This window comes from Felis catus, chromosome B3, assembly GCF_018350175.1.
Source record: "Felis catus isolate Fca126 chromosome B3, F.catus_Fca126_mat1.0, whole genome shotgun sequence".
Taxonomy (NCBI): domain Eukaryota; kingdom Metazoa; phylum Chordata; class Mammalia; order Carnivora; family Felidae; genus Felis; species Felis catus.
Window position 1 is genome coordinate 48,457,108 of NC_058373.1, and position 12,741 is coordinate 48,469,848.

At 37.7% G+C, this 12,741-nt stretch overlaps 1 protein-coding gene across 4 annotated transcripts in view; it reads left to right on the forward strand.

Annotated features, from left to right (window-relative positions):
- The window catches only part of RFX7 (regulatory factor X7), a 133,026-nt gene extending 121,492 nt beyond the window's left edge, over positions 1–11,534 (forward strand). For all 4 annotated transcript variants that reach the window (XM_045059273.1, XM_045059274.1, XM_045059275.1 and 1 more), the window contains 3 exons: positions 216–423; positions 3,393–3,688; positions 5,389–11,534. In XM_045059273.1, the coding sequence (XP_044915208.1) occupies positions 216–423; positions 3,393–3,688; positions 5,389–8,661 (3,777 nt within the window). In that variant the 3' untranslated portion in view covers positions 8,662–11,534. The remainder of the gene's footprint in view (positions 1–215; positions 424–3,392; positions 3,689–5,388) is intronic.
- The last annotated feature ends 1,207 nt before the right edge of the window (positions 11,535–12,741 follow it).

Consider the following 12,741-nt stretch of genomic DNA (forward strand, 5'->3'; position numbering starts at 1 on the left):
TTCATAGTGCTGCTGGTAACTGTGCCCTGGTGGGGAAAGGGATAGGCCTCTTCTTTGCAAGGCTCTTATATGCCTGCCAGCAGGTCATTTTATATGACTTTGACCCGACAGATATAGATTGCGTCTTCTAATTAAGAATACATGTCTTCGATGTGCTTCAGTTTAATTTCTCTGAGTTTTCTTTTATATTAACTTTTCCTTTTTCCTTCATTTAGTTGGAAGGAGCTGAACCTTCTGGGCAGCTTCAAAATATTGATGAGGAAGTTATCTCTTCTGCTTGCCGTCTTGTGTGTGAATGGGCCCAGAAAGTGTTAAGCCAGCCATTTGACACGGTCTTGGAATTAGCCCGCTTCCTTATAAAAAGTCATTATATAGGCACTAAGTCGATGGCAGCTCTAACGGTAATGGCAGCAGCACCACCAGGTACAAAATTACCGTTAATAAGCTAAAACTGACAGATATTACTATATTTTAGAGTTGATAGCAAAAAAAGTGTTTCACCAGAGAACTTCTTTGTCTTTTTAGTGTTTGTATGAGTTTACTGTCACTTCACTTAGCACTAAGTTCAGATGAATTTGTTGAGCCAACAAAAATAGTAGTAATTATAGTCATTTCATTGTAAAGCTTAAAGCTATAGTTTATTTTTCTATAGTACATTTCCCTGCTGAAACATGAAACTTTCAAGATTTCCCGGTTGATATTCCATTAATATTTTTATTGCTATTTTAAAATTCAAAGAATATGTACTTTTAAGTATATGTGTGTCTAAATTAATAAATATTAGATAAGATTAAATGTTTTAAATGACTTGCTGGATTCCTTTAGAAACTAATACTTAGGTTATTATAAAATATTATTAAATTTTATAAAATATATAAATTATAAAATGATAGTAGCGTTATTATAAAATAGCAAAAGTGATTTTTTAAAAATATATGTTCAAATGAGTATTTTTGTTTAAATAGGGATTTTTTCATTTGACAGTTTTAGGAAGTATTGGAATAAACGACTCTTTCCTAAATTAGTAACAAAGTATCTGTTTTGATGCAATTTGTAAATATCTCATTTCAGTCATACCTTATAAACTTAAGGAAAAGTCTAAGTTGTTATTACTCTAGGAAATTATAATTTCTGCGAAAAATATATTAATGTGGAACTTGTTTTCCAGAGATGATTCTTCTGATTGTTAAGTGTAAACAATTTTAAATCTACAATAGATTCATCCCAGCCAGAATTACAGTTCCTTAAATAACTTCACTTTTTAAAAATTTTAATAGTTTTAACAGTTGTCTTCCTTCCAGTTTATGTTTATCAGAAGATTTACATATTTGGGGGAGGGGTGTATAATTGTTCTGTCCTTTCATTTTATTGTCAGTTGAGGACTCACTTCAAAATAATCTCTTACCGGAGCTTTGTCATGATTCTCTCTGTCTAGATTGTAAACTGTGACTTAAATCTGTTCGCTTACATATGAGCAGGAGAGTGCTTGGGTAGCCTTACCTAGCTAGGTAGCTTGTATATGTTACCTCATTTCTTCCCTCCAGCAGTCCTGGGAGGCATGTGATATTCATTCCCACTTTACAGATCAGGAAACAGGTTTAAGAAGGTTAAGTAATTTTGTCCATTGCCAGATAAGTAGTGGGACCAGGATCTGAATTCTGATTTGTCAGGTCTCACAGCCCAGGTTGGCTACGTTACTATACTGTCTTCTTCGGGCAAAATGAGCTTTTAAAAGATAATGGGCCCTTCAACTTTCCGTGTTCTCTTTCTCCTGCCTCTACTGATACCCAGATAAGTACTTTAATAAGCTGAGGACTTGGTAGGTATCATGGAACATGAAACGTTTCTTCCTTCCTTATTTTCACAAAGTCTGACTGAGAGAAGTGGTGAATGGATGAATGAATTTTTAAAGCAGAAGTGTAAAGAAAGATGTGTTTTTAAGCAAAAATACTAAAAATTTCATGTATAAATATATGTTTCACTTTGTGAAAATAGCTTGGGAAGTTGTTACTTTAGCAATTAATTATATCATTACTCAGAGCATTTTTAGACTCTTAAAATTTTGTTCTCAGCCACTGCCATATTTTTAATACCTTTGGTATTAATTTAATTTAATTTAATTTAATACCTTTGGTAGTGATTAATGTTCAATCGTTTGAAGGTGAATTTGGTTTTTTATAAAAATAGTCTCCATATTAAGAACAGGTTGTGTTACAAATGTCCTTTTTGTAAGTCAGCTGCTTGGAAATCATTCCTGTCCAGAAACCCTGGCAGGAGGGAGACATCTGAGCTTTGAGCCATTGGCAGAGGCTTTTGGGTGCAGGTGCTGAGAAGCCAGAGCTGAGGCTGGGGGCCAAGAGGGAGCAGTACAGTCTGAGATGGATTTGAAGAGGAAAAATTGGCACTAAGGTGATCAAAAGATGAGGGATTTTTGAGGAGTGAGCATATGGGAAAAAGTTTACAGTCACTTCTTTTTCTCTGTCCTGTTCCCCCTCCCCAAATTGTTGATGAAAAGCAGAAACTAGGCTGGGGAAAGGAAAGGCAAGGTGTACCAGCAGGATGGCGTGGTCCTCCCCTTTGCTCTCCGCTGTTTTTACCAACCACAGCTTAGTTTCTAATGATTGTAATGCTACACCCTAAATATGAAAAGAGCTTTTTAAAAAATTAACTGTATCACATCATCAGTCCTTAACTTAAAATTTATCTCTTGCTTGGTTTATCATTCGTCTTTTCTCACTGTTGCTGTTACTGCTGCTTTAAAAAGTTTTCTCAGTGACACTTGTTCAAAATATCTTAACCTCAGCTTTATTCAGAAGCTCTGCTTATTTCTCCTATGTCATCCTGGAATAATTGTATAGTCACAGTTAAAATAGTCCCTCTTTTTGTAAATTTCTGGTAGAATTAAAGACTTGTTTTCCCTGTACACATTTTTCTAAATATGAACGGTTTCAGCAAATATTTATTGAATACCCCTTGTAGGCTGAATATTTAAATCATGAAAATGCATGAATTTCTAATTAGAGAAGGTGGAAGGAAATTTCTGACATCTGATAAAATGCGAAACCTGCTCCCTTGGCATTTATTTATCTTAGCTTCTGCATATTTATGTCATAGCTACTACTCTTTTCAAAACCTGCATCTTGTTATTGCTGATTTAATTGAAACTGTCACCTCATTTGAACCATATTTTAAGGTGTCAGTGAAAACAGTACTGACAAATGCTTACAAACTGAAAGTGTAACCCTTATGTTTTATTAAGAGATTGTGAGTTAAAATTTGCTGGTTTTGGTTGCTTTGTCCAGTAGATGGCTACATATTCAAAGAAATTGAGTTGTAACTGCCTTCTGTAAAACAGAGTATTTATTTTAGCTTTCTTTTCTGTTTATTTTCAGGAATTAAAGGAATTACCCAGCCGTCTGCTTTTATACCTACAGCTGAGAGTAATTCTTTTCAGCCTCAGGTGAAGACTTTGCCTTCTCCTATTGATGCTAAACAGCAATTGCAACGGAAAATTCAGAAGAAGCAGCAAGAACAAAAACTACAGTCCCCTTTGCCAGGAGAATCCTCAGCAAAAAAACCAGAAGGCGCTACAACCAATGGAGTGACTAATCTTTCTAATGGAAATCCTGCAATCCTTTCTCCTCAGCCTATTGGTATCGTTGTGGCAGCTGTCCCTAGTCCCATTCCGGTAATATCATTAAATAAGTGTTTGACCTCACTGGGATGGTGGGAGCTCATTTGTTTAATTAAAAGGGGCACATGAGCGGTGCCTAGGTGGCTCAGTTGGTTACGCATCTGACTCTTGGTTTTGGCTCAGGTCATGATCTCTCAGTTCCTGAGATCGAGCCCCGTGTCAGGCTCCACACTGACAGTGTGAAGCCTGGTTGGGATCTTGGGATTCTCTTTCTTTCCCTCTCTCTCTCCCCCTCCCCTATGCTCTCGCTCTCTCTCTCTCTCTCTCTCTCTCTGTCAGTAAAAAAATAAAGAAACTTAAAAAAAAATGGTACATAAGAAGGAGGCAATTATAGGTATAGATTCAGTACAAATTGATTTTGTGAGCACAAACATATTCAGCTTCAGTCATTTGTCTTTTAGTCACAGTATACGATGTTGATTACAAAGCAAGGTATATAATGAACATAAGTGAAAATACAGAGATTCAAGACATGCACAGTATGCATACATAACCAGTCAGAGCTTTATGTTAAAGAGGAGTCGTTTTCAGAATTGGTTCATCCCTAGCTAAGCCAAGATGATCAGTTGCAAACTTTTTTTGGTTTAAACTCTTCTTCTTTTTAACATTCAAGTGGAGCAAAGTTGTAATACATATTGATAAACTTTAATGTAGACTTATAAGCTATGGCTTGCTGGACATAGGGCCTTGGACAAGTCTCCCTTAGCTATTCTGAGACCGTTTCCTTATTAACAAATAGAGATTATAGTCTTCTATCTCACATAAATGAGGTTATGATAAAGGGGCTTTTAAAATGAGAGTGCATGGCGTGCCTGGGTGGCTCAGTCGGTTAAGCGTCCAGGTCCAGGTCACGATCTTGCAGTTTGTGAGTTTGAGCCCCATGTCAGGCTCTGTGCTGACAGCTCAGAGCCTGGAGCCTGCTTCGGGTTCTGTGTCTCCCCCTCTCTCTGCCCCTCCCATGCTCATGCTCTGTCTTTCTCTGTCTCTCAGTAATAAATAAACATTAAAAAAAATTTTTTTAAATGAGAGTGCATCATGCTACAACAAAGTGGTATTTTATGTTATTATTGATGGTATTGTTGAGATATTTTATCAAATTTGTTTTTCTTATCATCATCATTATCATGTCATTAAAACGTGGTATACCTGGTAAGCATACTCTTATGCTATTCACTATAGAGAAAATTTGTGGAGGCAGTAGTTTTATCTGAGACCTTATCCACGGTGATTTAATTACTAATGTCCAAGGTAGATGCATTTACAGGACAGTTCCCCCACCGTTCCCCTATGAGTGAGTCGTTTTCTTGGCCCAAAGGTAGATACCTTTATAGTTGCATGTTTCTTCAAGATTTTGTCATCTCTTCCTATCACCTCCTTAAAAATGATTGTTTTGGCAAGTATTCATCACAAATGTGAAGTTTTAGTCTTGTTTATTGAAAAGTATCTTAATGTTTTTCTTACATATTTTTATTTGATAACTATATTGCACTGTGTTGCATCTTTTATAATATTTCTGTGTCTGATACTGGTCTAACATCATACATATATAGAACTCTCGTCTAAGAAAGGAACTGTTTTGTTTTTTTGTCTTAGCATTACATTTATTAATGCCTTCATACTATACAGATACGTGAATTGCTGTTTATATCCTAGACTCGTTAAATCTGACTTTTTTGTTTTCCACCTTTTAACAGGTCCAGCGAACCAGGCAATTGGTAACTTCACCAAGCCCAATGAGTTCTTCTGACGGCAAAGTTCTTCCCCTCAATGTACAAGTGGTCACTCAGCACATGCAGTCTGTGAAACAGGCACCAAAGACTCCTCAGAACGTTCCAGCCAGTCCTGGTGGGGATCGTTCTGCCCGGCACCGCTACCCTCAGATCTTACCCAAACCAGCTAACAGCAGTGCACTCACCATTCGCTCCCCGACTACTGTCCTCTTTACTAGCAGTCCCATCAAAACCGCTGTTGTGCCCACTTCACACATGAGTTCTCTAAATGTGGTGAAAATGACAGCAATATCTCTCACACCCAGCAACGGTAGTGCCCCTCTTAAACATTCTGCCTCAGTAAACAGTGCTACAGGAACAACAGAAGAATCAAGGACCATTCCACAGATCAAGAATGGTTCTGTCGTATCACTTCAGTCTCCTGGATCTAGGACCAGCAGCACCGGGGGATCATCTGCTGTGGAAGTCAAAATGGAACCTGAAGCATCATCAGATGAGCATCCTGCACAGTGCCAAGAGAACTCTGATGGGACAAAAGCTCCCAAAACAACACCTAGTGCCCTTTTGGGGCAGAAAAGTAATACAGATGGAGTAGTGCAAAAACCTTCAAATGAAGGTGTCTCTGAAGTAAAAGCAACTAAGGTCTGTGACCAGAGGACCAAATGTAAAAGTCGCTGTAATGAAATTCCGCCAGGCACTTCAACAGGCAATAATCAAAGCACTATCACTCTCTCAGTTGCCACTCAGAACTTAACTTTCACCAGCACCAGCTCACCAGCTAATGGTGACTCAATAAATAAAGACCCTAAATTATGCACTAAAAGTCCAAGAAAGCGACTGTCTTCTGCATTGCAAGAGTCCCAGGTGCCTCCCATAAAGAAACCAATTGTGGAACAGCTTTCTGCAGTTATCATAGAAGGTCAGAAACCAGGCAGTGTTGAGAAGGACCAAAAGGTTCCACATTCAGGGAAAATAGAAAGTTCAACAGCCGGTGCTCAGATCCCTAGCAAGGTATCAATAAATGTCAATTCACACACAGTGGCAAATCGACCCTTGAATTCTGCTCTCATTGCTAGTGATTCAGCTTCCGAACAGCAAACACCATCATCATCTCCAGATATCAAAGTAAAACTTGAAGGGAATGTCTTTCTTTTGGACAGTGATTCAAAACCAGATGGCAGCTTTAATTCAAACGAATGGCAACAGGTCAGTAAGGATTCTGAGTTTATATCTGCCGGCTGTGAACAACAACAAGATATCAGTGTTATGACAATTCCTGAGCACTCTGATATCAATGACTTAGAGAAATCAGTTTGGGAATTAGAAGGAATGCCACAGGATACATACACCCAGCAGCTGCATAGCCAGATACAAGAATCTTCTTTGAATCAAATACAAGCACAGTCTTCAGATCAGTTACCTCTACAGTCTGAACTGAAAGAGTTTGAGCCTTCTGTTTCCCAGACAAATGAAAGCTACTTTCCTTTTGATGATGAGCTTACACAAGATAGTATTGTGGAAGAGCTGGTGCTTATGGAGCAGCAGATATCAATGAACAATTCTCATTCTTATGGTAACTGTTTGGGAATGGCCCTTCAGAGTCAGTCAGTAACTCCAGGAGCTCCAATGTCATCTCATGCCTCCAGTACCCACTTCTACCATCCAATCCATAGCAATGGCACTCCGATCCACACACCCACACCCACTCCTACTCCAACGCCCACCCCCACCCCAACCCCAACTCCAACATCTGAAATGATTGCTGGGTCTCAGAGTCTGTCCCGGGAGAGCCCTTGTTCCAGGCTAGCCCAGACCACACCTGTGGATAGTGCTTTAGGAAGTAGCCGACACACACCCATTGGTACTCCACATTCTAACTGCAGCAGTAGTGTCCCTCCCAGCCCTGTTGAATGCAGGAATCCGTTTGCATTTACCCCAATAAGCTCCAGCATGGCGTATCATGATGCCAGCATTATCTCAAGTAGTCCTGTGAAACCAATGCAAAGACCCATGGCCACACACCCTGACAAAACCAAGCTTGAATGGATGAATAATGGGTATAGTGGGGTTAGTAATTCGTCAGTTTCTGGCCATGGCATTCTCCCAAGCTATCAGGAACTAGTGGAAGACCGTTTCAGGAAACCTCATGCTTTTGCTGTGCCTGGACAGTCTTACCAGTCTCAATCCAGACATCATGACACTCATTTTGGTCGTTTGACTCCTGTGTCTCCTGTACAGCATCAAGGTGCCACTGTAAGTAACACCAACAAACAGGAGGGTTTTGCAGTCCCTGCTCCTCTTGATAATAAAGGAACTAATTCATCTGCCAGCAGCAACTTCAGGTGCCGGAGTGTGAGCCCTGCTGTTCATCGCCAACGTAATCTTAGTGGAAGCACCCTGTATCCAGTATCTAATATCCCCCGATCTAATGTGACCCCCTTTGGAAGTCCAGTAACCCCCGAAGTTCACGTTTTCACAAATGTTCACACAGATGCATGTGCCAACAACATAGCTCAAAGAAGTCAATCAGTTCCATTGACGGTCATGATGCAGACAGCCTTCCCGAATGCTCTTCAGAAGCAAACAAACAGTAAAAAAATAACCAGTGTTTTGTTGAGTAAACTTGATTCTGACAATGATGATGCAGTAAGAGGTTTGGGCATGAACAACCTGCCCTCCAATTACACAGCCCGGATGAATCTCACTCAGATTTTGGAAACTTCCACTGTTTTTCCTAGTGCCAATCCACAGAATATGATCGATTCCAGCACTTCTGTTTATGAATTCCAAACACCATCTTACCTCACTAAAAGTAATAGCACCGATCAGATCAGTTTTTCTCCTGAAGATAATCAAGCACAATCAGAAATCGGAGAGCAACAATTAGATTTCAATAGCACTGTTAAAGACCTGTTGAGTGGAGACAGCTTGCAATCCAACCAGCAGCTGGTAGGTCAGGTAGCATCTGATCTCACTAATACTGCGTCTGATTTCTCTAGTGATATCAGGTTGTCTTCTGAGCTCTCAGGCAGCATCAATGATTTGAACACTTTAGACCCAAATCTACTGTTTGATCCAGGGCGTCAGCAGGGACAAGATGATGAAGCTACACTGGAAGAATTAAAGAATGACCCATTATTTCAACAAATTTGCAGTGAATCCATGAGCTCTATGACTTCATCAGGTTTTGAGTGGATAGAAAGCAAGGACCATCCTACTGTTGAAATGTTGGGTTAAATAGTGTTTTATAATATGTAGCACACTGTATCTAAAGACATATGTATTGTATTTGTCTTAATGGAAGTGCCTCCCGCAGCAGAAACACTTAACTATTAATTGTGACATTTTAAAAGAGTTTGCTGCAGAAGTGGTTTCTTCTTCAGTAGGAAATGGTTAGACTTGCCTCAGTTCTTAACAAGTTTCTGAAGACAGTAGGCTGTAGGAGAACAAGTATTAGGTTTTAAATTTTATAATGTTGCCCCATGTAATCACATTGTTGGCTAGTAAGCAATTGACTAACCAGCTTTTACAAGAGCAGTCTAGATCTTTATTTTGTGTGAGTTCATTTTAATTCATCAGTTGATCTGCACAGAATGTAGAGGAAACCATTGATTTTAGGTATAGGCTATTTTTTTGTTGTTGTTGGCATTATCTTTTAGATATGAAATCATAGCTAAGGTAAATTGTAGAGAAGAAGGTCTTCCTTGAAACAGGGATAATATTCAGGTTATTATCGGTATTTAGGCTTGAAGCATAGAGCTACTGTAGAATGAACAAAATCTCCGTAGGGCTTTCTGGGACTTCAGTACCATTTGCACCTGCATTTTGAAGGGCTTAAATAGGAGAAAATAATGGAAAATTAAATGTTAATTTAAGGAAAGCAAAAGCTGCACTAAAATTTTTAAAAGGAAAAACTAGTAGCCATTTATATTTGTGACTTTGCATTAGTCTTATTTTAAAATTTAATTTCAGTATGGAGCCAGCACACACACAGAGACCTGCATACACGTGTGAGTGCACGCGCACACACGAGAACTCCAAACATTGTAGAATCTATTACTAGGATAAATACAAGCATGTTAGAAAAACATTTTATGTTTTATTGTTTGGAAATTGAGATAGGGGAATTTAGAAAGAATAAAAGCATTTTCTTAGTTCTATCACAACGGCTACCTGCACATATTAAAATTCTATTTAAGATTTAATTTGAAGTTTTTTAATTATAATATTCTTAAGTCCTCAATTTAGTGACTGACTCCTTCACTCCTGAATATAGTCATACACGTTGATCATGGGATCCAAATAAACAGGAAGGAGATGACATAAAAAACAAACAAACAAACATTTCGCCACCTAAGGTCTGAAGCCACAAATCTTTATGTCTCTGCTAAAGGGGACATCAATAGTACTTGAAGAAGAGGAGCATTTTATTACATGCTTAATTTATTTATTGTGATAACCACAATTGCAAAAGAAGCACTCAGGATTTGTTTTAAAATGTTTCTCTGTTTGGCTCCCATTTTGTTTTATGAGTAATTATTTATGAATTTCTTGTTGACACAAATCTGCTCACTAGTCCGCTCCGTTTGAGTGAATTTAGGATTTCTTTCAAATAGATTTCAAAATTGCCATTGAGTTTTTAAAGCTAACATTAAACCATTGCTATGCTACTTTGAGCCTAGCTAAGCTTTCCTTTACCTTAATTAGCAAGCCAATGAGAAGACTACAATCAATGAATATTTAACAAATGTGATGAAGGGTTTAATTTAATAAGGTTTCATTGCTCAATAAATTTGCAAGATAGGGTATTAACATATTTTGATAAATAAACGGTGCTAGGGTTGGCTCAGAGGTTTATATACTGATATGTCCTAGTTATTGGCGTTTGTGTGTGTTTGCTGTTATTTGATTTAATTATCTGTTAGGTATTTTTTCTTGATGCTAATTATTTCTTCACTGTACATTGAGACACAGCACTACTGCACACCAAAGTATGCAATACCCAAAGGAAACTGTGTGATTTCTTTTAACAAATGATGGGAGCCTTTCTAGATGAGATACTCTGAAAAGGAGATTTTGAGGCCATTCTAATCCCTTGTTTACATTATTAGCTTCCTACTAATATAAAAATAATGGAAATCTTTTTTTATAAAAATATAAAGACTGGAGGATTTTTAACCCTCTGTACAGTATTGCAGCAAACACTTTAAATTTGGCTGAATTCGTCCAGCAAACTTTCTGGGGTTCATATATTGCACTAAATTTGTTGAACCTGTGGTAGGCACATCTCTTAGGATAAATGCAACCAATACAGTCCACAGATTAAACTTTTTAAATGTGTTTCATTATGAAAAGACAAAATGTCATCAAAGTGACAGATAAAATTGTCTTATGTAGCAATGTGCATTGATCTCAATGAGATATTTCTATTTCTTATTCTCTTACATGAGAATATTACAGCAGGAAGAATTAAGTTTAGTTTGCTTCACCATGTTAATACATGATCACAAAATGTGCATGAGTGTTATTGACTTATCTTGTACAGTACTAGGTATTCCTGTAACCACTTTTTTTTTTTCTTGGCTGTATTGAAACTGGTTCAGTGTTAACCAGGCAAGCATAGTTATTCACGAGTTATTTACTTTTTTATGTTGACTAATTCTGCTTAGTTATTGTTGAATATGTTCTTTTCTCAGATTATTTTCATTGTTTTCATGTTTAAAACATTTTTCATACTGTTTATCATGATAAGACTTCATGAAGTAAATAATTTTGCATATAATTGCAATAAGCACTGACTTTTGAACTGAAAAGAAGGAAAGTGTTTCGTTTTGTTTTTTTTTGTGCAGTGCATCTGAGGTTCATATAATAGTCTTGTACTATAATGTGCTTTACTACACCATAAATGACAAAAAACAAGCCCTGTTTCATGTTTTCATTTAGTGCAAAAAGTCAGATTTCCCCAGTGTTTTGTTGTCTGTTGTACCTGCTGAAACTCCAGTAGTTGAATATTGCAGTAGCATTTCAGTTCTCTTTTTTTATTGAAAGTGCTCAAAAATTGTTTTTTAAATGTTTTCAAAAACAATTAAAAACATTTTATATTAAACTGACTGGGTCTTAAGGTGATTTGTGGGATCCATCTTACATAGGCAGTGTGCCGTTTTCAAACAGACCTGATGCCATTCTTCCTTAGATCTCATGAAATTCATAGAAATGGATAAAAATCAGCACAAGGCTGAACAGGGCTGCTAATCTTCTCTCTGTTATTAATCCAACAGGATACACAGGTCTGATTTTATTCATCAGAACTCTGCTGTTCACTTAGGATTTATTACTGATGAGTGGTAAATGGCACGGAGCTTTATGTTATCCCCAAACATCTTTGCTTTTGCTGGTTCACATAATGTTTGCTTTAAAGTGCTAGTCTGTGGCGTACCTAGGTATGTATATTTTTGAAGCTTTGAATAGAAGTATAGTAGGAAAAAAGTGGAGAAAATTCTGAAGCACAAGTGTGCCCAAAGCAGCATCGACATTTTGGTGAGCCAGAAATACAAAACACACTGAACTTGTAAACTGGAACCTGAGCTGTAGGTATGGAATCAGAAAGAAGCATACAGAAATTTCAACTCAAAAAAGGAGGAAGAAAGACATTTCAACTCCTAACTCCTAGAGAGTAATGAAACCAGGGTCTGAGATGGAGTTTCCACACTCTTTTGAAATAACTGCATCAACAACCAGTGCCTGGGGCTATATAACTTATATTGTAGCTGGGACCTGAGCCAAACAGGCTGTTCATCCGTGTGATCTGTGACGGCCCCACTAACACTACAGGACTGTAGCCATGACTGGGCAGTTGGTAGAAGCAATTATAAAAAGAAGAGAGTAGCGATTGAGAATGGGAGAGGGAAAAGCAGGAAGACTCCTACACAAAATGAGCCTACAAACCAAAATTGTAAAGTACTTGAAGAAAATGAAACTAATCCTAAGAAAGGCAATCTGCACTTAAATAAAAGTAATGAACTACCTAGATGTTGACTTAAAAAATAGGTGTGTTAGGATTCTCAGTAACAAAAAGTTGTTTTAATAAGAGCAGGTAAACAAAACAACTAGTGGATATAGTGAACCGATAAAATCTGGGGGAAAAATACTGTGTATCTGAGGTGCTTTGGGCTGCACATAACAGGAAACCTAACACTGGCTTGAACCATAAAGGCATTTAGCTTAATTTTGAAGATAGGAGGTTCAGGGTCTCATTCAGTGGCTCAATGTTCTAAAAAATGTTGAACTCTTAAGAACTCGGTTTCTGTTGCAATATCT